This window comes from Crocodylus siamensis, chromosome 2 (assembly GCF_052110815.1).
Source record: "Crocodylus siamensis isolate JL-2025a chromosome 2, ASM5211081v1, whole genome shotgun sequence".
Taxonomy (NCBI): domain Eukaryota; kingdom Metazoa; phylum Chordata; order Crocodylia; family Crocodylidae; genus Crocodylus; species Crocodylus siamensis.
This window is the reverse complement of record NC_143396.1, coordinates 254346192-254373842: the sequence shown is the minus strand read 5'-3', so window position 1 is coordinate 254373842 and position 27651 is coordinate 254346192. Positions and strand designations below refer to the sequence as shown.

Sequence of the window (27651 nt, the reverse complement as noted above, 5' to 3'; positions counted from 1 at the left end):
AAGGCTGGATCATCATTTGGATATTAGAGGGTGAGAAGCCTTTGCTCCCAAGCTGCAGTTGCTGTGGGCCCAACATATCACTTTGCTTCAGCTTGATTGTCAACATCATGAAGAGTCTGCTCTGGTGCCAGGAAGCCACGTGTCCTGTTCCTGCTGTACTACTGGGACTGCGGCTAGCAAAGTCTTACCTGTAAGCTCATAAGGCAGAGATTCTTGCCCCACAGGATCTTTTTTCCCTCTTTCCTGCAACAACACATATGTAGTAGCCCATCTGCATTTAGTCCTTTAGCTGGATTTCAAAACCACGCATCTGTCCCCAGGAGAAATGATATAACCCTATTTTCAGCAGACGAGTAATTTAACCATCTGTTCTCTAGTTCTTGCTAGCCATAATGAAGACAGAGGCAACCTTTATTTTCTCTGCACAAGTGTGTGCAGAGGTTAATTTTATTTTCTAGTATGAAAAGCAGGAAGAGGAAATACTGACATAAGGGCTACAGAGGTGCAGTAAGAACTAAATCTAAATACTGGTTCTGTGTTGGCTGCACAGGTACACGGAATTGCTACTTGTTACAAAAGACACACTTGTTACATGAAGAAAGTAATCTTGGTTAGTTCTGAGCTGCTCCAGTGACAAGAGGTAAATGATTCTGGAGTACTGGACAGATGCTAGAAGAGAATACTGATGCATAAGGAAGGGACCACACAGGTCCCACTAGCACCATCTCAGCCCTGGCCTGGAGGCTGGGGGAAGGGCCTGGGGAGGGGGTGCAGGGGGGACTCTGCTCTGCAGAGGTTACAGGGGATTCAGTTGCCATCCTGGCCTAAGCTGGATTGCTCCTGAGCAGACAAGGCCAGGGGCACCCCCCCCCACCGAGGGAGAGTGGTCACTGATATGAGTAAACATCTGCTGAGGAGACTGGCAAGCTTTATAAACTCCCCAAGAAGTTCATCTTGCCTGCACAGGGGTTGTCAGCATCTCGCTTGGTTCCAGCTGTGCCAAAACAAGAGCAGCAGCAGCTTTCTTGGGTTGGGCAACAGGCTTCTCCTGTTCAAATTCTATATATCAGACAGGATAATAGTGCAAAAGTAGTAGAGCACATGGTGCTATTTCAACCAAGCAGACTTGCACAACAAACAGACAGGGTATAGAACCTACCCTGTTTGTATCTAGTCCCTGGACACCAGGCTGCTCTGAGTACTTCAGTTATAAGAAGCAACTTGCTAAGGTAACTGGCCCAAATCAGGAGCAAAAGCCAGTGCCCTTGGAGCTTCCAGCCACTAGAAATAGTAAACTGACTGCTTCCTTCTAATCCAAGCTTTTGCCTCCTGGCAGCAGAGGATTCTTCAGTATAGTTTCTTTGATTTAAAAACAGTTGTGACTGGATTTACACAACACGTGAACCAGTGATCGTTTAGACGGGAGTCTGGTCAAGGTTTTCAACTGAAAGACTAAGCCAACATTCTTCACATAACACAGATCTGGTAACAGGACTACAGCTACTGTGCAAACAACTTACTGCTCCTTTTCTCTGCTCAATACAAACAACAACCCAGCCAAGGCCGTGGGGTCACTTACTCCAGCTGTGGGAACAGAGTACACTACCAAGATGTGCTATATGTGCACAGTGGCATAAGAATAAAATAATCACTTTAACACAGTATAACACCTTCTCTAGCTGGGGCTTGTCAGGGTTTGACAAGGCTCAAGTATTGCAGCTTCTGGTGAAGGTGTGCTCTCACACTTAGCTTAGCAGCTCAGTGTGCTTAAACCAGGGTAGAGTTACCCCCTTTAGAAGGAATCCTTTGTTTTATACTTGCTAGCACATTCATCTGAAAAAGTCCTCAAAGTTGCCAGTTGGGCTGGTGTCAGAGGCCCTAACTATTCCAAGGCCACCTTTTTATTAGGACAGGCTGTGTTTTAAGTCCAAAATCCACACTGAGATATGTCCTTGCTAACAAGAACTCAGCACCTGTTAAAGTAAGGCCTTTCCCTTTAAGCCTACATAGGCTACATACATAGTACAGGCAGGGTCTAGCCCTTGGTGTATGGAGGCACTTCCTTCTACTGGTTTCAGAAAGGCATAAACTAGGACAGGTGCAGTTAACCTATAGGAAAAGTGCCATGGGCAGCCTTGGTGCAGCACACAACAGATTGGGGAGGGGATAGGCAGCACTGGAAAAAAGCAGAGCAGGAAATCAGGCAGAGGAAGGGGAACAGAGTGGCACATAGGGAGGATGCAGGGCTAATTTATGGCATGTCTGCCAAAAAGACTGCACCTCCCCTTGAACTAGGAAGTGAATGTAAAATGGGGCAATAGTAAAAAAATCTATACACACACCATAAAAAAAATCCCCCATATTAGTCATTTATGTTCAATCTTAGAGGCACCATACTAGTGCTGGCTCTGAGGCAGCAACAAGGACAAAATCCTATGGCCTTAAAGTCTCACATTTTGTCATGTGAATATCAAAGAACAGAGACAGTCATCCTCCTCTCCTTCACTCTCAATAGCTCTTCAGTTCTTTTCTTTACAGAGGTTTGGGCAAAGTATTAGGACAGACTCCAGGCCAGTCTACACCAGCCCAAGCCAGTGTACAGAGCTTATTTAGGACCAGCCCTGCATGCACCCCATGCTTGCCTCTGTGCCACATGCAGTACCCAAAGCACCAGGTCTTGTGCAGCTGGGGCCATGCCGCACAAGCCAGATCATAAGGCTCCATAGGCTGATGGGCTGTATGGTTCACACCCCTGTTCTAAAGGATGATGATTACGAAACCTTGAAGAACTCTTACCTGCTGTGCATCCCCTTAAACATCCACTTCATTTAATTTTTTAAACTACTGGTCTCAGTGCCATCATTGAGGAAGAAAGCTGCACAACTTAACTGTAGAGCAGAAGAAAGCATTTAGTCTTTCTTAGCTTAGTGGTTCTGTTTTGGTGACCCATACATGTCACATAGCATCCCCTTGCCCTGCTCATGGGAAAGTATTATTAACATGTGGCTTATTTTTTGCTAAACAGGTTTTTACTGCAGGCCTCTTTTGCTTCTTTCCACCTAATAAAAAAGCTCAACTCTAAATCTGTCTAACTAATGAATGTACTTTCTACAAGGCTTCTCATTCTCAAGAGCTTCTGTTGACTTACTGAACCACACTTAGGGAGAGGCCGTATATTGATTTATGAAAATTGGCTATTTTCTGATTGTTTTCATCTTCAGTCTGCCTTGAGCTTGGTAGATAATTTCATTGGCTCCCACATGATATTATGCAGATCCTTAAACAACTGCAGAACAGTATATACAGAGAAGTAAAATTGGTCCTTATAATTCACATTATATACATTTGTCTGTGAATTGCACCTACAGTATTTCTAGAGCATTTCATCACCGTAATATCCAATACTTGATACAGTAATTTACAAGAACATAGTACAAGCCAGATGGAGCATCTAACTGGCAACTTCTGAATGAAACCAATCAGACCAATTTAAAGATTGAGAAGAGGAGTAGTGGGGGAGGGAAATCACTGCTTACAAATGTTCATCAGCTGATCCTCTGCAACTCTTTCATGTGTCTGCTTTATCCTTCAGCAAGCTAAACCAAGTCAACTTCCCCTGGAATGAAAGACCTGCCAAACACAGTATATTTCTACTGTGTGGCTTCTTATTGCAGAGTAAAGCATACACACAAACTCTTTAAGACAGATCAGCCTGAAACAGCAAACCTACCAAATTGGTATAACTTGTTGCTTGACCAGTCACATGATTTTATTTCTCAATCATTAACTCTTTCTTTTTTGTGTACAATGGAACACAAAATGTGGCAGATAAGTGTATGCAGGGTTTGTAGTGTAGTTTCCATACAGCAGTAAGAACAGAGCGAAGTAAGGATCTAGCAGGACAGGCTGCAGTGATGAGTAAAGAACAGCTATCCAAATGAGGGTGAAGAGCATACAACTCAGAATTAGTTAGAGCACTTCTGGGCAGTGCTTCAAGAGCTAATACTGCTTCAATTCAGAGGAGTTTTATTGGAATAAGAATCTATTCTATGCTATCCACATCGAGACACAGCATGACTTGGCCTGGTTGTGACAACACAAACAAGTATGGTAGATACTTGGCCTGAGCTTGTAATATGTTTAAGGTCAAAAAAGATATGCCCTGTTCCAATAGGATTTAGATACTGCCATGTTTGACACTCCTTCAGTGATGTCACGAGACCTGCCTCCTCAGCCTGTAGCTATGTCCATACACCTCAACCTTGACTCACCAACTCATCATCCACCTCACTCCTGATTTCTAGCATCCCCACTCTTCCAAGTGTAGGCCCCATACAGAAGGGCCACAGGGCTCCTCAATTCTAACCTGTAGTACACAGCTGTCCTTTAGGGAGTTGCCCAGTCTGAGAATGGCCAGGTAGTGCAGCAAGACAACCTGGCTGTCATAACAGCAGAAACATGGCTGTGCTCCCAGGAGGAGGATGGACAAATGCAGGCCAAACAGGCCAGGCTGAAGAGAAGGGGAAGTGGATGCTCTACAGCAGTATTTTCAGACATTTAGGTCTTGATCCAAGTGGTACACCAAGTTCTACTCCCTAACTTGGGCATTTGTTTCTGACCTTTTTGGCACACCCCAACCTTAAGTTGCTCAAAACTTGGTCTCTTGGTAAGCGTAGATCAAGTTGAATGGAGAGAAGATGAGGAGCTGTTATTCAGTGAGAACAAAGTGCTGCATCACACCAGGTCTTTTCTACCCAGGAAATACGCTGTGAGGGAACAGGAAAAGTGGTGTTTCCTTAACCCACCCTGAAGGGACTGCCATGGGGGATTTGCTGAGCAAATGCTCTCTGTATTCTTAGAGACAGCAATGCACTGCACTTTTACAGGCACTGAGGGAGGCTTTGGCCACTACTGGCTGTAAGTGAGGGCAAAGGGACGAATAGAGCAACATGGGCATAGGAACCAGAAGCCACTACCTTATTTTGCCCAGTCACAAAGGCCCTTGGAACAGAGCCTGGCATGTAGCTTGAATACTTATTTTAATGCTGGTACCCAAAATCCAGGATGAGAAGGGGCTCACTAACTTGATGGCAAGGATGGAGTTAAAACCCCCTCTTCCTGAGGGGAGGAGGGAAGAATCTTTTATGAAAGATGCGCATTGTCAGATGATCCCCTCCATCACTTTCATCCCAGAGCCTGCACCTCATGGCTAAAGCTGTCACCATCAGCTTCTAAGAAGTAACACCAAGAGCTTTGGCCAGAGATTAGGTTTCCAGTGAGCCAGCCTGCCAGTCAGGCACCATCACCCCGTTGCCATAGAAGTCTACCATGAACTGAAGGGAAACAAAGCATCTGCAAGTAAAAAACGAGACACTCATCTTCCATGTGCCCTGGCTCAGATGAATGAAACATGGAGGTCAGACTGCAGGCTGCACTGAATGTGCACTGTATGAAGTTCTTGCATCATGAGCAAAACAGAACTGAGGGAAGTAATATATCCGAATGCCCCCACTCCTCCCCTGCTGCCTTCTTCTGGCAGGTCTACAGCAAGACAGGAGTTACAAACCTGCAATCTTTGCACTAGAGCTGGGGTCTTTCCATTCCAAGACCTTCCCTGCCCTTATTCCAGGGCTTTGCACTGTTTGAGACCTTCCTCACAAAAGGGAAAGAGGCACAGTGGACTATTCCCACTTTGATATTCTCATCCAAAGGATCCTATAGGACATCTGAGCTCTGCTGGCCCAACCCTCTCCAACCTTCATTGTAAACAGCAGGCAGCTTCCCAACCCCCTGCAGCATCTTTCTACCAACTGGTAGAGCTTTCTTTAAAAAGCAAATGAAAAAAAAAACCTTATTTAAATGGATTTAAAGAGAGAAGAAAATCCACACTCCTTCCAAAAACAGGCCTGTGAATCTTGTGTGACCCATGGGATCCAGCTCCAGGGTCAGCCTGTTAGGAGGTATCTTGGAAGACCTGCACCCAATGCCTTCTTCCCTTTTCTCCACATTGAGCTTGCTGCAGGCTGCTCCAGGTCCTGAATGTGGCCAGTGAGTAGTCTGTGGAGCCAGGCATGGAACGCATGACATTCTTCACACCCGGATTTGGTACCCATTGAGGTCTGGCATTGCTTTGGAATCAGCAGGCTTCTTCTCACCAGACGGCCTGTAAATAGATAAGGCAATAACTACTCAGGGGTCTTTGGCAAAGGAACTTTCACAGATTGAGGAAACAGCAGGCAGCCCAACTTCAGCCTCTTCCCTTGATACCACAACAGCAACAATGGTTATTCTTCACCCTCCAGTAACTCCTCAACATCCCTCAAGGGCACAGGAAGCCAACACCCACACCCCAAATACTTTTGGCTCTTGGGCCTGTCCCCAGACCTATTTTTCCAAGGACACTGGCCCCCAGCCCTGGCATGCCAGGTCTCACTGGCCAGTGGTGTAGTTTTAGGTGTCTTTTGGAGAAATCTGTGACATTCCACATCAAGCACTAGATTAACATGACCTCTGCAGGTACAGATCAGTCAGCCTTAACTCCAGCTAGTTTGAAAATAGGAAGGCAAGTATACATGTCACAAGACCAGTGCCTTAGGGAACAGGAAAAAAAACAAAAACCAGTGATGGAGCAAAAAAGAACAAGCCAAGAAACACCTTCCCAGGTACAGAGAATAACAAGAGTTCACAAAAATTTGCTTTATCCAAAAGTATGGGACATCCCTCAGCAAGTCAGAGAAAAGTCCTGCAAAGAAGCCACCCACCATCAAGCCCTGCTTACCGTCTCTCCCCACGGCTGTTGCGGCGATGTGGACTGGACTGGACCCGTTGTGGGGAGGACACATCTTTCTTCCTGTCCTTTGTGGGAGATGGTGGTCCTGTCCCTTTGCTGATCTGTAGGAGAATTGAAAAAAGAAGCATGGGAGGGAAGTCAGTACCAGAAGCAGCTGGGAAACAAGACCCAGAAAGACTTCATTGCCTTAGATCAGGAGACATTAATACAAATAACAGTTACAGGCAAGGAAAGAGAATGCATTGGGGGGGGGGTGTATTGTATATTCCCATGTGCAGTACCCAGCTTGGACAGTCTCAAATGCACCCCTCCCTCCAAGACTTCCAAGCAAGTAAGTAGCTCGGCTTCAGCTGCACAAAAACTCCAAGGCTCACCTGTTATAGAAGGTTGAAAGCTCTGAGTGGTCTGCATCCCCATTAGGAACAAAGTGTCTGCGGGGGGGGGCAAGGATTCTATCCTAATCCCCTTTCCCTTCCTGCCACACATCCAGCAGAGTTTGTATACACCCCCAGGAGAGTAATGCGTCAAACAGTCAAGTGCAACAGAATAAACTCACCTAGACTTGGACACCAAGGATGGAATTTGTACCTGCAGCTTCCAAGGGAAGCAGACAGAACTCACCAGTCATCCTGACTTACCTTCAGCCTCATGTCACGTGCGTGTCTCTCTAGTTCTTTGCGGAAGTCCTCATGGCCCAGCTTCTCCACATCCAAGATGGAATGCTTCCACTCAATCTGCTCCACACTGTGTGGGTCATGAGACACATACTGACCCAGTTTCACCTTTTTGAGGGTGTGCCAGCAGCGGCGATATGCCTCCTCAAAATCAAAGACCAGCTCACTCAATGTGCGGAAGGTGGGTGCCTTGTACATGAGCTCCTCACGCCGGCTGATGCCCAGTGCCCCATAGCGACCCCCAAAGTTCACCCCCAGCACAATGTGGCGAAAGTAGTTCCCTGAGAAGTGAGTTTTGAAGCTGATGGGGAAACGCTCCAGTGTGGTCATGTTGTTGGTGAGGTAACTGGCAAAATGGACTCATTTAGGAAATAACTGGTGATGCCAAGAAAATGGAGGTAAGGTTCTTCTCACCCCAACAAAACCTTCCAGGCAACCTGGGCAAGTTGCTGTTGTCAGCAAAATGTAGACTGACGCCCTGAGAGACAAACTCAGAGAAAGTGCAAGTCCAGTCTATTTTGAGACTGCTATACCCTGCCCTGGGTAAGGGAGAGCTCAGTTCCCATTCAGGAACCTGGCCACTCCAACAATACTGCCAATGCAGGAAGCCAATTACAAGGGCAGTTTGGCAAAGTATAACCCTGTTTGGCTAGGAGCTGGAAGAAAACCTATCAACTCATTTAACAAAGAAACCAAAAGAGCTGTAGAGGGAAAGGACTCTGTATAGCCCATTCTCCTGAGCACTGACACCAGCAGACTGGCTTTTCATAAAGGGAAACCACTGCATTTGATAACTGCCAAATCCTCCAGGACCCACAGCCAATTGACATGGGTTTCAAATGTTTTCTCATCACTGAAGTAACCTCCAGAATTTCAGAGGAAGTGACCCCACCCTCACTTAGCCTGGCAAGTCCCAAGAAAAGGTGTCATCCCCTCTGCATGCAAATCCTAAGAAGCAGAAGGCCAAAATTTAAAAAGAGCATTTGCCTAAGCCTGCAGCGGGGGCAGGAGCTACTGAGGTAGAGATATTCTGTATTTCCCTGCACTGCAGAGAGCATTTAGAGCATTTAAAACAATGAGGAACGTGTGCTGCATCCTTACTGCACGCCAGATCCAGAAGGACTAAGAGACAATCCTACAGAAGGAGGGAGGTTCAATCCTTAAGAACTGATCCTACTCCTAGTACTCCGCTTGGCCCTTTGCAATACACCAGTAGCACGAAAGAGTCTTGAGGGAACAGAGGAAAAAACGTTAGGGTGAACAGACGTGCACATTTAGGAGGAAAGGATACATTCCCAGGATCACAGCTTCCAGGCATTTGATTGGCAGGGCCTCTTTGGTCATTTCTTTAGCCAGGTCCATCAGCCTGCAAGGCAGAATAGGGATGGGAAGACGGGAGGAGAGTTAGAGGGTTTGTGCTAGGCAGAACCGTCAAACTCAGTCCTGTTGGTATATATGTAAAGTGGGCTGCAGGGATGGAGGAGGAAGGGAACCCTCTGAAGACAAAGGCTGAAGGAGAAAACCCTCAGAAAATAAACTAGAGTCAAGGTCAGCCTCTTGTCATTTCTCATCCCGCCTCATCACTGCTGCTGTGGTTTCTCCTGGGATGAGCCAAGAAGAACGAACGCACCTTCTGGGCCAGCAGAGTCTGGCCTAGAGTGCTGCAAGTCTGGAGCCACTCTTATGAATCTCAGTGAATTCCTTGGAATTCACACTCACATGATCAAGATGAGAAGCCTCAGGTCAGGATACCAAATGCCAGGGGCACTTGACACCCTAGGCCTGAGGGCAGGAAAGGAGTGAACAGAAGTACCACTCAATTCTGGTCTCCCTGAGCTGGTCCCATGCTGCAGAGGAGATTTCATGCAGGTTACATTCCAAGACATTTTAGCCACCTGGACAACCACTTAAAGGGTGGGTGGGGTCTGCAGCAAACCTGGAAGACCAGGTTTTGGGTAGCAGATTAGGAAGCTCCTGACTCAGTCAGTAGAACCAGGTGCAAGACAATGGATGTTGTGCTGTCTCTTTGAGAGTTTACCAAACACAGCCCTTTTCCAAACAGAGTCTGTACTTGGGGATGTCTCTTTCTTCCTGCCTTCCCACAAATCATTTACTTTCAGTGTTAGACTCCTGGAAGAGTCCAGACAATTCAGATTTTGTGTCAAAAGACAGTCACAGATGCTGTAAAGTTAGAGCTGAGCTTTAGACAGCTTATTTAGGACAAGACTTTGTTTAGCTTTACATAAAGTCCACAGAAGCCCATAAATTTATCTTCCAGATTGGAGGCTTGCAAAAGTTGAGCAGATCCAGCAAATGTTTACCTTTTCTTCTAAGCAAGTGTGCTGACCCTTGGCAACACATCCAGGCCTTGGCCTTGAGAAAGGACAACACATGGCTCTGCCCATTTGCATCCTGAGCAGAGTCTAGCTTTGGCACTGTATCACCTCAGGAAGGACAGCTGCGGCACTGAGGCGCCCAGATTCAAGCTGGACACTGGATCAGGCTAAGGCGGTGAGTGGGGAAAGGGGAGCAAGTAAAAGAAACAGCAAGTTCTCAGAACACAAAGGCAGAAGGAAGGAAGAGCCTGTCAGAACTTACCCAGTCAGAGGTCTGCTCTTCTTAATTTCAAAGAATTGTGTCCCAGTGTGATTGTACCTGAGGCAAAAATTAAGGCCATGCAATATGGAAGAGCCAAAAAGCCCACATACTACAATTACTGTCTGGAGGTTCTCATTATGCCACCAGCATGTCAGTAAGAGTTCTTACAGCCAGGTCATGATCTAACAAGCATGATACCAGCAAAGAAAGGCGAAACAGGCCCCTCTCTCATGATCTTCCCATTGTCATTCTCTAATTTGTACCCCAGTTTTATTTCTATTAGCCCCCTTCTCTAATCCAATTTATTTCCCTCCCTAAACCCCACATTTTTTGGTCAGCCTCTTCTACAAGATGTTGCTTGCAAAGGAACACACAGAGTCTATGAATGCCAGAACTACTTTGGCTGTTATGCTGAATGGGACCCATCTCAATAGCAAAACAGCCCCAGGATTTGCACAAGAGATGCTGACAAATTCCTTCCTCACTTTGCGTCAGGGCTGAAACCAGACACAGTTCCACATCCCACCAGCGAGATAAAATTGGACTTGCATGGCACATGCCCTTTGCACTTACCCTGTACCAGCACTCAAGGCTAGAGTGTACAGAGGAGTCTCATTCCCAGGTCATAAGCATACCAGCAGCTACATATGTATGGGTTTGCAGGGCAAGGACTATCTTGTTCTGGCCACTTCAGAGAGGCCCAGTAAGGTGTCTCAGCACACAGCCCAAGTTCTCTTCATGTGCTAGCTCACCTAAGTTTGGCAGAGGACTAAATCACCTTGCAGTCTGCCCCAGTCTGCTCTTCTCCTGGAAGAGCTGGGTGGGTATAGCAGCAAGGTCTTTGAACATGTATATTTTAGAAGGAACAGCCTCTTCAATCCATTGCAACTGGCTGGAGGAGGAAGACCCTCCAACATGCCAGCTTGACCTGGCTCGTGCCTGTGCCATGTGAAAAAAAGGATTAATCAAAGGACACTCAAGTGGGCAGAAAGGGAATGAAGCAGCAAACTAACCAATTTCCATTTCCTGCTCTTAGGGAGCAAGTTTCATGTCCCCTTCTTAGTTGTAGTTGGGTGCCTCTTCCTGAATCAGCATTCCTTGGCACCCATGATAACAGAAAAGGATACTGAAGCTCCCTGATGTAGCGCTGTATGGCTTCCAGGCGCTCAGGGATGGGGGTGGACAGCTGGAACGCAGGCACACTCGGTATGGGAATCTGAACAGAGGGAGAAAACACAGTTAGTCACAGAGCAGAGCTCCCCATGCTGGCACTTTCTTATAGGAATGTCTTCTCAGTAACCCAGTAAGCTTTTCCTCTCTACTTGGGAGATTTCTTGTGCACACAGTCACATCAGACTTCTATCTTTATGCTAAAGAATTATAAGGAATGCAGAGAAAACCCACCACCACCAGCAAAAATCATCACAGAAGGCAGGAGGTCTTTTCTTAAACCAGGAAGAGATTAGCTAAGTGACAACTAAAGCAGGGTGCATTCATTTATCAGTATCTCTACTGGCTGTGCATGGGGACATGAGGAGTGCAGGATGTAAGGCATGAGGTGAAATAAAAGGAAACGTCTCAGGAAGAATTCATCAACATAGGCAGCAGCTGGCACTTGGAACTGACTCCCAAAAGTAAGGATGGAAGTCCTGTCATCTGGCATCTTGAACGTGAAGAATACACTGAGAACGAACCAGTCGTGGCAGGAAGATGGACTGGATAATACATGAGCTCCTCCCCTCCCTCTGCCCCCAATCTCTACCTTCTCCAATTTTAAGTTATGCAATGATGAATGATGCTTGCAAATGCACCACCCAGACAGACCTTTGCCCCTATTCTTCAGTCTTAGGCCTTGGCTTCCAACCATCTTTTCTCTTTATTTTGAAAGAGATATTTGATGTTTTGTCATTGCTTAAAGCAAAAGCCTAAGCAGGAAGGGTCCTGTCTGCCCAGCCAAAGCAGAAGGGGGAACTGGGTTGGCAAAAAGCACCTGGGAGACGTTTGCTCAGTAGAAGACTTGGCCAGACAGATTTGGTACAACTATGACAGGAAGGAGAAGCTAAGGAAAGTTAACACCTGCACCCTGATCTAATACCAACCCCACTCCACATCAAAGTTAGATTTTGGCCATTAAGTTCCTCCTCAAAAGAGAAAGAATGTGCTTGGTCCCTACCCTTCCCCTTGGGAACAGAGACAGCCAAAGGCAGAGCCACCATCTGGCCCTTCCACCAAGTGGTATATTAATTTATTTAGTAAGATGTCAGCCTCTTAGGAAAGACTCCCCCTGCTCTGCTGTGCCCAGGCTCCATGCACCAGTAGCTGTTACCATCTCTTGAGCATTTGCATCTTTACAGTCCTAACATTTTTTCCAAGAAGTTCTTTTAATAAAGATGCTATGATGTTCTAGGGGCCCGTTTCCCAAAAGCTCCTGGAGGCAAGATCCAAAGAGGCAGGAAAACTAATAAGCACCACCAACTGCTTCCGGTGCCCTTGGTGCCCTTTATGAGCAAACACCATACTTCAGCTTCCTGTAGCGAGCAGGTAGGTGGCACCAGCTGCTCCTCTTGCAGCTTTCCTACAGCAGAATCAATGAGATAGCCAACAGCTTGCACTTCTGTCCCAGCAGGAACTGGAAACACTCCACTGAATAGTGCTGGGAAAGTTGCTGTCTCTGGAATGAATGCAAACTAAATTGGTTTGGAAGTGATGAGTTGACAGAGTCATGGGAAATCATTCCAGGCAAAAACAATGAAGGAAGTAACAGCCAGGGCAGGCTCAGTGTTCAGCTTGGTTTAATTTTTTTTTTCAGTGCTTGACTTCTGTGCTGCATTTGAATGAAGAAAAGCGGCTAAAATTAACTCCTGGGGCTAAAGTTGCATTTTGGTTAGATGCATATTGACATCACAAATTGCTGGCTCCTCTCAGTTACTCTTCTCTCTGCTGGAAGAAATTGCTCCTCTCTCAGATCCTCTTTCCCTCTGGGGAATATGTAATGCCTTGATGCACTGTGTAATGGAAACCACCTCTGTGGGGGACTAGTTAACAGAAAATAACTTTCTGCACCTTACGGAATTAAACTGATGCAAATACACCACACTCTTGTATTCAGATATGGCCCTGCAGCCTGGTGTGGGCTACACTTCCCTTAGCATCAGGTCTTCAGAATTTTGCCTTGCAGAAAGGGAGATGAGAGAAAGAAAGAGAAAGAGTCCCTGTCTCATCCCTGTGTTGACCAAGCAGTATTAGTGCTTAGCCCTTCTTCTAGTCTCATCTAGCCGAGGATGCCAAAACATACAAACTTTAATCAATCTTCACTATCCTTAAGACATTACATCTAGCTTTTAACAGATAAAGGAACAGATCAGTGGTGAATTACCAGCAAATTAGAGACAGCCACGAAGAGCCCTGTTTCCTGGGGATCAGCGCCCCTGTTACTGCATGCAGCACAGTCCCCAACAAGGCAGGCAGCTTCTTACATTTTTGGTCTCTCCTTATTTGATGGCTGGGTTACATCTGACAGTTCCCAGACTTGTACACAGTGAGCTATTGCACTGAACTCTTGCCAGACAGACTGGCTGCACAGATGGGACTGAAACTTGGCTTTTGGGAAGGGGCCTGGAGAAAAGCTGAGGTTTTATGCTTAAATTGAACCAAGCAGAATATGAAGCAAGACAGATTTGGAAGAGGCACAGCCACATCTCCTTCTCCCTTAGGAATGTCAGGGAGGTGGTTTTTGGTAGTAAGCTTAACAGTTGTTTCTCTGTACTCCTGTATACATTCTCTGTAGATAATCCTAGTGTCCAAGCACCTAGCCCCTCAAGAGACACTCTTGCTATCAACACAGCCCTGAAGTTAAGTTGGCAGCTGTAGTTTAACCAAAACACAATGCAAACCCAAGAACACACTGCTCAGCCTACTATGCACCAACTGCTTCTCTGGGTTCCCCCTCAGTCCCTTCACTGCTCAGCTACCAGCCTGCTTACTTCTACCTTTGCATCCTGTAACTCTTCTATTTAGAATGTGGAACTTCCCTTTCCCTTAAGGCAGGGAGCGCATCTGCCTGTGCATTGGTACAGCACTACACACACCCATGTAGCTTACATGACTGCCGGCCTGCAGAGATACCGTACAACTTTTTCCATCAAAACCAGAAAGGTCAGCAGCGGCTGAAAAGTACAATGGTCACTTTCAGCTCTATCCCAGGGAAAGAAGATCAGCCGAGTGGAGTGATACCAATGCCTGTCTGTGTGTGGAATAGTTAAACAGCCAGGCAGTTATACTGGAAGACTGTCTTACCAAGTGAAAGCACCTGGGAAGGATATGCTAAAAGACAGCATGGCCTAGTGGCAAGTGCACTACATCTGGCATCTCTTTTTTTTGCTTGCCACCAACCTGTTTCCCTTACCATGGACAGTCACTTCAGCTCTTTGTACTTCATCATTTCCTTCAGGCATAAAGTATAGGGGAAAAATACTTCTCCTTGATATCTAACAACGAAAGGCTATAGTTATTATTACTTTGCAGCACCAGCCCAACGGGTTGAACAACAGACTCCTCAGGGAATGGAACTGTAGCACCTCTTATGCTCCCAACACAGCCTGCAGTAAGAAAAACAACACAGAGGAATCAGCAAGGCCACAAAGGTGGTGGCGAATTCCACATCGCAAAGCTCAGCATAGCCAAGACCATAAGCTTCCCCCCAAATCAAAGTGCAAGCACCCAGGGGAATGATTTTGTAACTAAAGTCATTCTCCTGGGTGCTTGGACTTTAATTCGATTTGCTGTAAAATGCCATCGCCCTGCCCCAGCTAAAGAAGCCCTGCTTCTACGTTTGGAGGAGGCCATATCACAAAAATGCCTTTCCAGTTGCCACCACATACACAAGCAGAAGGTAAGAAAAGGGTATATTTTAAGTCTGTTTCAGCTTGTCATTGACAGCCAGGTCCACATTACAAAATTCTGCCAGCCAGCACTGGGCAAAGATGATGCCCTTTGGCTGCCATGGCTCTGCCAACAAAATCCCTGGTATGGCCATACCTAAACTGACCATGCTTTTGCTGACTTAACTTTGTGATGCAGTTATTTCAGGAGAAAAAAACCAATTCCTTCAGGCAGCCCATACTATATCTCTACCAGGGGCCACCTCCTGCTGGGATTGAAAAGGGCCCTTTCATACAGGTGACACTCAACAGTCTTGCACAGTTCAGTGAAACAGCAACACGAAGCAAGAGTCTTGGAATTCTCCTGTGGATAATGCTAAACTGTATCTGGAAGTGGACAGCCCTGGAGGTATGTAGTCACTAAGGACCATTGGGAGAGAGCTGCTATGCCCTCTGAACCAGGTAGTGGAAGATGGTGCCAGTTAACAGTCAAATAGCCTCCCTCTGTCATGTTTACATGAACTTAACATGAACTTGTTGGTTAAAGAAACACTTGTATAGTCTTAAATAGAGATGATCCTGGGGGAATCAACAAGGTGACCTCCTGAGGTCCCTTCCAACCCTGCTTTTCTATGATCAGCAGGCTTCAAAGAGGAAGAGATAGTTAAATGGCTGAAAACATCTATCGTTATCAATTAAAGATGAAAATCTTCCTACTATGGTTCCCATAGGAAGAGAGATTTCTTTTCAATGTAATTAGTTGTGAGATGCCTGATTGAGTCTGATGAGAGCCTGCAACAATAGCAGACAGAGGCGGGTGGGGGGGAATCCAACCTCACTTAGCTTAGAAACATGCTAACTCAGGTACCTAATCATGGTTGCTTAGGTGTCAATGCTTAACTATGTCACTATTAATCAGATCCCATAGAATAGGAGAAAGCTTTACAGAGCTGACAAATGGCAGCTCTTTTTGGCATTATCTGACAGTAGCACTTGAGAGTAAGACAACGTATTTTCCTCTGCCCCAATCACAGGACAAAGCTTCATGAATCTAGCAAGAGCTCAGCAGGCATCCAAGGGGAAACCAAGGAGCCCAGTGAAACTCATAGGTACTGCTGAATGCCACAGCTGAATAGACAGCCCAGCACAGTAGGTGACACATCCAGGGCGGGGATCTGGGGGAGGGGGTTGCACTGGTACACTTAAACCTCCCCCTACCTCTCCCTTTGACTCCTGCTCCACTCAAAGTTTAAAACCAACTACCTGATCCCTTCTAAACTCTTCACTCCCCAGGGTTAATAACCCACTCTTCTCTATAATGGTCTTGATGTTGCACCAATTAAACTGTCCTTCTGCAATTCTGCTGTCTGACTGATAGGTGCTCCTGGTAATGAAGCTTCTATTTTACAGCCCTGAAGATTGTTTTTAACTCATTCCAATGAAATTATATTTGTTTTTGTTTCAGTCTTAAACTGAGTAGCACAGCCTTAGGCCCTTAGCATATTAGTAAAGCTTCTAGTTTATTTTTAATTGGAGAAAAATAGGTGTTCTATATGTACTGATGCACTTCACTATCTGAACTTCCCTTTTCAAAATTCTAGATCCACCCTTGGACACATCCTACCACAAATGCACCTCACTACAATTCAGGTGGTGGAGTTTATTTTATGGGAGAGGGAGGACCTTGGAAGAGTACTGTTCTCCACCATTTGACTCTTAAGCATCTGATATCAACCACCAGCTCAACCACAAGACCTTGTATTAGACACTAGTTAGGGTAATTCCTGCATCTCTAAGGTGACCCACTTGGCTTCCAGCATTTGAATGACAACAGTTTCTTAGGGGAGCCAGTCATGTACAATATGGTTATATGCTCCAATTCTACTTCTCTGAAGCTTGATGCATCAGATCTTCTCACACAGATGGGTTTGACAAGGTAAATACTGATCAGAAACAGGTTCGTTACTGCAAGCAAGGAAGGGTTCTTCTCTTTCCCTACCTCACTGCTCCTTTGGAAATTTGGCAATGAGAGAGCACTACCAGTATTAACTACTGGCACATGCAGCCAAATATGATGCATAGGGCCAGATCCAGAGTGTGGGGTCACATCCTGGCCAGACCCAGTGTGTGGGGGTATAATGGACTGCACGTGCAGACTGACTCCACGTGTCTTTTGCACACTGAATCTGATCCATGGACTGGACCTGCCCAAGGAATCTGGCCCATGGCCCAGATCCAGGGTGTTTATTTGCCCCACAGGGCCAGAAATTCAAGAGCCCACCACCCTTACTCAGAGACCGCCAACTTTCTACAAGCTAAGCCAGAACACCCCAACTCCAGTCTAATGCGGGCTGGTTGGCTTTGGTGGTGTGTCAGCAATGGAGGGCTTCCCCCACTCTGGGTCTGGGGCCAGGCAGCTGGAAGCTGCACCTGGGCCAGGCATCTGTAAACTGTGTCCATGCTGCCATTGCTTCTTGCTTCAGCACAGCTGCCCACCAGCTAGAAGCCGCACATGCCACCACCCAGGAGAGGAAGGGGAAGCAGGGAGGGGAGGAGGGTAGAAGCACAGATGTGGTTAGCAGATGCCCAACCTCATGCAACTCTCCATGGGCTGGGGGAAATGACATGTTCACAGTTCCCAGTGCCTGGCTCTGGTGGAGGCATAAACAAAACTCCCCACTGCTCAAGCTGGAAGGACGGAGAGATGGGGCAGTGGCACCGGCAAAGCTCTCTAGGTCCATGGGTCAGATCCAGCGAGTCCATGGTCCATATGTTACCGAACCCTGTCCAACCTCATCTGTCCTCAGTGCTTCCCACCACACACTTCTCTCCATTTCCCTGAGCCAGTGATAGTCTTCTACTAATATGCAGCAGCCCAGAGGAAGCAACACGCTCTGTGCTGGCCTCACTGAATGAAGTGCATGAGCTAGGCTGGTACACAATGGTGCTGGCAACTACCAAAATGGATACCGCCCAGCTTTCAACTTGGTGTTGCTCAAGGAGCTTGTGCCAGTTGCATCCACTGACTGTAGGCCTTTGGCACTGATGACAGAGTGAAATGGGAACCAGCAAGAGTTCCTCAAGAGCATGGACTGCAAGAAACTGAAAAGAACAATTTTTCCTCCCCACATGACTTAAGATTTCTGACCCTCCCCCGCTAGCTCCCCCTCCTTCCTTCTTCACCCAAATGATTCATTTTTCCTTTGGGTAGATGATGATTAAGTTTTGATTAATCAAAAAGGCACTCTGAGTGCTCACCCAGGCTATTTTTCAGTCTTGAAAGAAAGCGGGGGATGGGAGGAGGGTGGAGAGTGTTGGGACTCTGAAAATGGGACTAGAAATGAGAACTCAAGGTTTGTTCCTGACACTGCAAGAGAAGTAAATTAAACTATACCACAAAAAGGCACTTAGTGAAAACCAAAAGCAGCATGGAGGGCTAGTGCACTGTAAAGTAAAAACAAAAGTCACTGCCAAGCTTATTTAACACTAGTTTCCCTGTGTAGATAAGCCTTTGCTATGAGCAAATTACCTCATCTTTTTGTACTTTGGTTTCCTCCATTTTTAAATGAATAGAGAGATGCCTCCTGCACAGGACAATTAAGAGACTTACTGAGTCTTTGTCAAGCACTTTTAATCTGGGGATTTGACTATACCGAAAAGAATTTGTACCAGAAAATACGCACATGCTAAAATGGCAACTTTCATAAAGGCCTCAACACAGCATCAAGGTTAAGTCATACGATCTCATATTTCCCTTTTCAAAGGATGCTCCAACATAAGGCCCGAGAAATGCACAAAGGACCTCTAGTCTGATGCCCTGTTAACAGCAAGAGTTCCCTCCATTCAACCCATATAAGGTGTCATCTAATCGGCTTCTAAACTTCTCTGTCCTTAAAACTGCCTTCCTGGCAGACACTGCCAGAGTGCCAGAATTCCCCAGTTTAAAACTGTCCCCAGTAGCCATAAGCTTGTTCCTGGTTATTTTACTGTCCCCTCTCGCATTTCACACCTGTGAAGGGCGGTACATCTCTTTTGGCCTCCAACCTGTGCATGCTCCCTTCCCTGATCTGCCCCGCAAGTCATATCACTTGACAGCACACCCCCTGTCATGATGAGTTAAATAGCCAAGTGTCCAACATTATTATATAGCCCCTATGAGTGCAGATGCAAGGCAGGACCCCTCAGAAATGAATTCCAGCTCAGGGCTCGGTGCCCCAATCCCAGATCTTCCCAATTGGCTCCAGAGCTACCACAGTAGCTTTTTGTGTTGCTGCAAATGGTGTCAAAGTAGGTAGAAGGGGAAGCTCTACTTAACCACAGAGCGCCAAGTCCTAACAGCAGGATAGACTTGACTGCAGCGGGAACCCCAGTGTTGGGCACTTCTGTTAGTGGCCTGTCCAACGGGAGGTAAAGCTCTACCTCAGCGCCATGCCCCACCACTGAATGCCAGCTTGCCGGCCATCCCTCTCCGGCAGCTCTGCCCGTGGCTGGCTCACTTCTCCCAGGCGCCCTCACCTTGGGTAGATCAGTGGCTCCCCGAATCCTCTGTGCTACCTTCTCCCCCTCGGGGTGGATCTTGGCCACGTGCCGCCACATCCTCTCCCAGGTGGGCTCGTTGACCGGCAGCCCTCCCCGGTTCACGAAGAAGGGCACCCCGCCGTCTCGCAGGTCCTCGTCCCCATCGTCCTCTTGCTCCTCCTCTCGCTGCGCTGCCCCTTCGCTGGCCTCGCGCTGCCGCGGGGCAGCCCCATCGGCGCCGCCGGCCTTGCCCCCCGGCATCCCAGCGCCCGCCGGCCACGGGGCGGCTCAGGGCGCCGCGCTCCTGGCAGCCCTCAGCCTCCCTGCGCCCGCGCCGGGCATGGCAGTGCGAGCGGCCGGCGTCTGGGCGAGAAGGGGCTGCGGCCACCCGTGGCAGCGCGGCCGCCGGCAGGTCCCAGCCCCGAGGCGGGGCAGCGGCGGCTCGGCAGCGAGAAGTGCCCCCGCAGCAGCCGGGAGCTCGGCTTACCAGCAGGCCGAGCCGGGCCGGGCCCCCGGCAGATCGGCTGCGGCAGGCAGCGGCCACCGGCCCCGCGCGGCTAAGCCCGGGCAGGGCGCAGGGCAGGGCTCGCGGCGCAGCCCGCCCGCGCGGCTGCCATGGGCGCTCGCCCCCCGCGCACGGCCCTGAGCTCACAGTGCCCCTCGGCCGCGGCGCGGCGCGGGGGCGGCGGCTGCATGCGGAGGAACAAAGCCCCGGCCGGGGGGCGGCGCTGCCCGGGCCCCTCCCGCGGCCCCGCGGGGCTCTTACGCCCGCAGGCGGCACCGGGCGCTGCCCGCGGCAGGTCCTCCGCGCCCGGAGCAGCCGCTGCCCCGCGCATGCGCCAGCGGCCCCGCCCGGTTCAAGGGACGGCGCCGGGGCGGGAGCCGGCCGGTAACCGGCGGCCCCGGGGACTGCCCTGGTCAGCGGGGCGAGGGCTCTGCGGGCGCTGCCGCTGAGGCATGTGGGCTGGGCCGAGCATCCCGCCAAGGGCCAGCTCGTCCGGCACCCGCAGCTTGTCCCCGAGCAGAGGAAGGGGCTGTCCTTTTCCCCTTTCTGCAGGGCTCGGTGGGCTTCCCTCAAGGAGAGGCTGTGCAGGAAAGTTAAGCAGCCTTGGTCTGGGTGGGATTGCGGCCTTCCTCCTCCTCGGCTGGCCTCAGTGGCAGCGAGGGACCAGAGTGATCACCTGCGCAGGGCGAGTCAAGGGCTGTAAACCAGTGCATTGATGTCTGAGAAGGCCTAGGCTGGCAGAGGCAGGGAGCAGAAGGGAAACACTGACATCTTCGCCCATAACTATACCTCTGGTATCATTGTCGCCAGTCCCTCATTCAAAGAGGATCTCTGCTACAGCTCAGTGCTGGGCCTTGAGGTAACTGCGGAGTCCGATCCTCGAGTCACAGACCCGCTCACAGAAGTTGCAGATTTTTCTGCCAGGATTTCTCTCATTGTCCTTCCTCCAGTCTCTCCTCTGCTTCCAGGGCAAGACACTTTACCTCAGAACTGCTTGGTTGAGGTTGTGACACCACTGTAGTCAATCAGTAGCCACTTCCAGCTCCTCCTCTCAAGGTTTGATGTTGGCATCTGTTTTCTTGAGATCTGCCTTCTGTGTCCTTGTATGTTTCCTCTAGCCACCGCTGGATCTCAGGAACAGCAAATGTCTATACCTCCCAAGCTATTTGGGGTCATTCAAAGTGAGGGGAAACTGTTGCGAACTTCAGAGAAGTATAAGAGCCGGGTGAGCGAGTCACTCAATAGAAGACTGCATTCAGTACTGATGCATGCAAGGGAATGAACATGGAAGGAATCGATTGAGCTCTTCATAGCCTTTGGGTTCTCAGGGAGCTGTAACCTGAGGGGGGGGAATTTTAGGGGTTGCTGGAAACATTTTGATGAAAATCCTGCTCAGAAAAAGTAAGTAAGTAGGAGGGATGTGATGGAGGAAAAATAATATTGAATATTATTACCATAGGAATGCCTGCTGTGACCTTGCTTGGGCCGGAGCAAGCAAGGCCTGTGCTTTCTGAAAGCAAGCAAATGCTTTCTTCCCCTGTCTTGAACAGGAGAAATGGAAAGGGTGTCAAAGGCAGGCAACAACAAAAAAAAGACAGGCTGGGAAAAATTTCCATGCAAAGAATTTGGGAGCATTTATTTTGGGGCTTAAACTAACAAAACAGGTGTAAGGAATAGTGAATGGGACAGAGAAGATAAATTAGATGCTTTTGTCTTCCCTCTCATACACACTAAAACTTATAATAAAATTGGAGGAGGGGGTTTTCACAAGGAAGTCACTGCCCTTTTTCTGTGGAGTTCTGATCTCCTATGGCTGAGTCTCACTGCTGTGATTGATGTGAGAACCAAGATGCCACTACAGGAAGAGCCCTGTTACTCCCTATTGCCAGGAAAATGACCTCATTAGCACTGGTAACTGGGGGGATTTAAATATCACAGTGCGACTTAACGAGGAATTAATTCGTGTCACACAATTCAGATTCACAATTCATCAATGTCTGCAAGTGGGACCATCTTTAAACAAAATAGGGACAGGTTTACTATCCAGCAATACTCTGCTAAACCACCTCTGACCTGATATGTAGCTCCCATTGTATTTTTGCCTTGAGCAGAGAGCTCTAGTTGTTCTTCCTTTGTACCCATTTCTGAAACTTTGCAAATAAAGGAAAACATTGGTTGTAACAACCACTAAGCAAAGCAAGTCTTTAAAATAACAAATGCAAGCTGTTGATGAACCTCCCAAAGGGCATCTTTACCTTCCTGCAGTTTACATTCTGTTTATAACAAAGCACCCTTTTTTGACCTCAGTGTGGGAGTAAGGGAAGTGCACCGAGAACTTGTGGCTAAAAGAGGAAGTGTGATGTGCCTCTGGGATTTATGTGTAACCCCTATGCAGAGCAGAATGGGCTCAGAGCACAAATAGAGCACGGTGGGGGGCGATGTTTTGGTTTATGCAGCTATTCATTGGAGGTCATACCACAGGCAGATCTTGGGGCAAAATGTTAAAAAACAGCATCTCTCTGAATATGGCATTGCCCATGTTTTTGGAAGCTGAAGTCCCCTTTGGTAAAACTAATCGGATCTCGCTCCCTCACTCATCCTAAAGGATGATGGTAAATGCCTGAACACCTTAATACATTTCCTGTGCCAGCCTTCCTCCTAGGTAGCCATGCACTTTGGGAAATGTTGATCTAATTCATCTCTGAGTTTGAATCTGTCATTTTGTGCACCCAGATAAATGTTGATAGCCTAGATGATGCTTGCATGCATAGGAAAGGTGAATTGTACATATACTTCCTAAAAACTGCTGGAAGAAGATGGTGCTGGCTAAAATGAAATGCTGCCTTCAAAGCCTGTTTTGGCTTATGCAGTACGGGACCTTCCAGAAAGTGTCACTAGTCCTGACATGTTTTCTGTTTTTACTAAAGTCTTAAAATCATGAACTGAAACCACAAATTGCTAATCTACAACATATAGTGTAAAATTCTCACAGCTGGTTCTGGGGCCATCTAGTGGCTCCTGGGGAGATGGTTAATAAATGCCAAAAAGCAGCACTGAGTTTGAGATAAGGTTGAGCTGAGCTTGGTATGCAGGTATGTATGCATTATGCAACCCTTGAATTGTAATGCTTGAATTAACATTTTCAAGTCTCAGCAAAAAGGAAGACAGACAGATACCACTAGAAAGTGTTAATACAGAATCTATTTGGGGCTTTTTTGGCCCAGATAGTGTCATCTAACAATCACCCAACGTCTGTCCCATAGGCCCATTACTTGATCATTTAGTAACAGCGGAGATTCCATTTTGCAAGGTGCAAGCCTTAGTACTGTACTTGGCTTGGTGGGAGGGAGTAGAGCACCACTGACCTCAGTATGCCAGTCATCTGCAGCTGTGTGGACTGAACAATGGTGTTCCCACAAAGGGCTGTGACTTACTCTGCTACTCAGTCTGCACAGATTGTATTTCCTGGCTAGTCATTGTTACACATGATGCAGGTGGTTCCTAATGGAAACTGAATGCTGAGTTCAGCATTCTGGCTGCAGCTGAACTCCTCAGTCATACTATGGTTGAGACCATGAGAGCTGGGAAGAGCATCCACTGTTAGTAAATAAATAATTGATTTACTAAATAATAACAACACTAATAAATGTATAATAATAAACATGCTTTACTTATTTAGCCTCTTCCCTCCAGTGGCTGGACACTGCTGTCATTGAGGGTGAACATCACATTTGTGAATTGCAACTGCACAGTGCTCCATGTGAGTCCTCAAATAAGACTTAAGTAAAGTTATAGTGACAGAAAGGCTTGTGCAATATGTCTGCATAAGGGTGAATTTTACCCACTAATTCATTAAAAGGGGATGAACTTTGCTGTGATACAGTCAAGGGCTATGTTTTAAGCCATTAATCATCATAGAAGAAATTAATAACAAGACCAACCAGCAAGGACTCAGGTGGGAAAAGAATGGATCCAAGTAAGCATTTAGGTGGCTACTTCCATTTTGGTACTCAAATTCCCATTCAAATTAATGAGGGTTAGGTGCCAAAATAGGAGTTACTTGCCTGTGCATCTTTTGGTTCTGACCCTTAATTTACAAAACAAAATCTGTGACACATGCATCAAAATGCTTCACAGGTCACTCAAAAAATCCTGAAATTTGCCCTTATGGGTGATTTTATGGGGAGTTTTGCCACTGATTCCACTGGGCCTTTGTAAGCATGTTCAGTAGTAAGCAATAGAACAAAGTTCATTTCTTAATGCTGTTTGCATTTGATGAATGCTGCATCTTTTAAATTCTACAGATTAACTGCTAATTCTTTTAGTTGGCCTCTTACGTTTCTCCAGTGGCTTAATGGAGCTCCATACTTTCTTATGTATCTCAGATACATCTATCTTCTCACATTGGCATGAGCAGGACATATCTCTACAGAAGTCAGTGAAGCTTGATGTCAAACTAGTGTAAAGACTTATCTACATAGGGAAATTGACTGCTGTAACTATTCCATAGTAGGTATTCTGAAATAGCTCCCTGTGCAAGCATTTGGCTCCAAGATAAACATGTCTTTCAGAATGATTACTTTGTTCAACTTGGTGAAATTGTTATTCCAGAATATAAGTGATTCCTTTTTGGAACAGAGTGTTCACAAGAGGTGTTAGTCGATGTACTTTAGCTATTCAGGAATATTTGCTCAGGTATACCAATTCTGTTCAATTTCCACACTGTAGACAAAACCTTAATGAGAGATGTGTGGACCCTGTCAGGGTTTACCTAGTGTCCGGCATCTTGTCTGAGTCTCATATGCACTCAGTAGTGCTTTCAGACTTCCTGCTTCCCTGCTGAAGTATCACGCCCAGGCAGGTTGAAGAGAGGGTCCCCTCCTCTATTCCCTCTACCTGTTGGAGCCACAGTGACACCTGCTCTGCAAGCAGATTAATTGCTGCTCTCCCCTCATCTCTCTGCTTCCACTGCTGGATCTGAGCAGGTAAGAAGCTGCCAGCTGAGACAGTGAGGGCAGAGAGTAGGCAATCTAGTTCTAGCCACAGGATCCCCTTGTTTCCTACCTGACTGCCATACCCATCCTGTTTCCAGACATCCTTCTTGCCCAGCTTCCACTCCCCCAAGAAAGAGCCTCTGCTTCTTGCCACCCAGCTTCCAGTGACCCCTCCACATAGCTCCCAGCACTCAGCGGACCCAACATATACCTAATTTAGATAATCTGTCACCCTCTAGCCTCTCCCCATCTCCCTACCACTTCTAGGTGCCCTGCAATTCAGCCACAGATACTGTTTCATGCATGTCTGTGTTCTATCCTACGATAAAATAAAGTAGCATCCTTCACAGGGTTAAGGAACTCTACTTCTCACAGTTGAATAGACTAGAGCACAGAATGAAGAAGAGACTGGGTTTGTCGAGGAGAGGCTGTACCAGTGTCCTGATAAAAGGGCCTTTAATAGGATTTGGGTGTGGAGTTTGTTTCCCATCACTTGCTAGAAGACTAGCACTTTACTTCACATACCCTGTGCCTGCTTGCACCAGCTCAGGGGCAGGGTGTGTATCCAAGAGACAAAATTTATGGTGTATGCAGATCCACTGTTAATTGCCTGAAAAAAATTGTTACAGGCAAGAATGGAATTTACTAGGTCATCCAGTCAGGAAACAGAAAGGTGACTGTGACTTCGTTGACCAATTACATAGTTTGCATATTAGATAGTTAGTTACTGGGAATAGTTAACTGTGCAAGTCACCTCTGAAGTGAAGTGTGTGAGCATGCCAAATTTTTGTGGAACAATTTTGAATAGCTAGTGCATTTGTCAGAGCATTATTTTTGTCTGTGGGGTAAAAGGGTCACCTTCGCTGCATAGGTTGTTACACCTCATTTGCCTAGCTCTAGGAGTCACAAAAGAAGTTATGGGGCCATCTTCTGTCCTACTAATGGAAATTAGGAGGTAGTGGAACAGTGAAATTCTATTAGCATAAAACCATCGCAAGTGAGAACATTTTAAAGTTAACAGTCTTCTCCACTGATCTGGGGACCTTGGCTGAGTTTGGAAAATTAGCTACCTTTTATCAAAATAATGCCATGTGTCTTTCTGCCATTATTTTTAGAGCTGGGCTGGAAACAACTTTTACATACAATTAGACTTTTCCAGATAGCAATTTAATTTCACATTCTTCATTGGGATAAAACCCAACACCTTTTAAGGTTTTTCATGGGGGGAAGAAGGTGCTAATTTGAGAGTGGCACCCATTTCAGATGTGGGGCACTCAAATTCAAGCCCCTTCTCTGCTTGACAGGGAGTAGGGACTTGGACCTGGGAGTTCCATATCACACATGGGTACCCTAACCACTAAGCTATAATATCATTTTTTCTGTTTCTGCTCTATTAGTTATTCATGCAAAGTGGAACAGTTCTAACAGGAAGTACTGAGAGAGACCCACCGCATCATAGCCAGCAGCCTGAAACTTGGATCACTCATTTGGGACAGGAAAGATGTCTCTGCCCCAAGTCAGGAAGAGCAAGGGCTTGTACTTCAGCCTCTCTCCAGGGCATGTGTTGGTCATGAGGCTATCAGGCAGATCCTAGGAGTGTGTATCAGTCTAGTTTTGCCAAGAAATTTCATCCTGGTGCCAAGTAACCTTTTCCAGTGAAAGTTCATCAAAACTGGCCTGTTTTTGGAAAAAGTTTGGTTTTTGACTAATTGTCATTTTTCTGACTAAAAACCCCTGTATCCAGAAATTTATGGCCAGCTCTAATTCTCTTCTCTGCCAAACCCATCTTGAGCAACTTTCTGTCCATGGGCATATTAAAATTTCAGTCTTTGGTGTTTTGATTGAGCCTTGTGATTTCGTGGTTCCAGAGTTCTTCTTCTAAGGCAAAGCAACTGAAACTAATAAGCTCTCAGGTGCCATTACAAGGGCCTCACATGTTGTATGTATTTAACCTTGCTCTGCTCCAGTGAGGTAGGCAAGTCCTGTTATACCCATGGTTGTTGCCCTCCCCCCCTCAGCCTGGAATTCACAAGCTTGAGTTAGGCATTTAAGTCCCCTAGACCTTAAAAGGGAAGACTCAGGCGCCCATGACTGAGATTCTCAACACTTCTGCCAGCTGATAGGGAGCTTCTCTCTCAGACTTAGGCAGCAGTTAGGAACCCCTATGCACTTTGGATATACGTATCCATGTGAGTCTGAAACTGACAGCCAGAAACCCAACCTATATTTACATATCTAAGTCATTGTCCTTTTCTGTACAGGTGATTGCCTGAGTAGTAGTGGTAGCTGTACTATTGTCACCCACCTTTTGCACAATAGCCTAGTGGTTATAGCACTTACCTAAGAAGTGGGAGGCCTGTGTTATAGCCCCTTTCTCTTATATCTCTCAAGCTTGAGAGGGTTCATACACCCATTTCCCATCTCTCAGGAAAATGCCAGAAGCAGCAGGCTCTGGGTTGGGTTGGGCTGAAGGCATTCTTCACCTTTGCTGTTGAAGCTGGATCACTGTATAAAAAGGAATGCAAGTCTTGGGGTCAGAGAGAAAACCAGTATATGGGAGCCTGGTTCTGGTCTCTTCTCTCAGTGCTGTCTATGAATTATCTCCAGTAGCTATATGTAGTTCAAGAACCAGGAAGCAAAACCCAGCACTCCCTCCCAACCCAGGGGAATGCCCACCTCACTGGACTCCTAA

General features: G+C 47.0%; 1 protein-coding gene across 1 annotated transcript; it reads right to left on the bottom strand.

Annotated features, from left to right (window-relative positions):
• Positions 1-410: 410 nt before the first annotated feature.
• VASH1 (vasohibin 1) lies at positions 411-19856 on the bottom strand. The gene is made up of 7 exons (XM_090033753.1): positions 19458-19856; positions 11190-11278; positions 10063-10119; positions 8756-8830; positions 7429-7810; positions 6779-6891; positions 411-6163 (listed from the first exon to the last, which is right to left on the bottom strand). Exons 1-7 carry the CDS (start codon positions 19719-19721, stop codon positions 6091-6093), a joined length of 1053 nt encoding a protein of 350 aa, XP_089889879.1. The 5' UTR covers positions 19722-19856; the 3' UTR covers positions 411-6090.
• Positions 19857-27651: the final 7795 nt, after the last annotated feature.

Coding starts and splice junctions, on each gene's coding strand:
- VASH1 (XM_090033753.1), bottom strand. CDS start 19,721: ATGCCGGGGGGCAAGGCCGGCGGCGCCGATGGGGCTGCCCCGCGGCAG. Junction 8,831..10,062: donor AAGAGCAGACCTCTGACTGG/GTAAGTTCTGAC, acceptor TCTGCCTTGCAG/GCTGATGGACCTGGCTAAAG. Junction 6,892..7,428: donor CACGTGACATGAGGCTGAAG/GTAAGTCAGGAT, acceptor ATTCTCCTACAG/ATCAGCAAAGGGACAGGACC.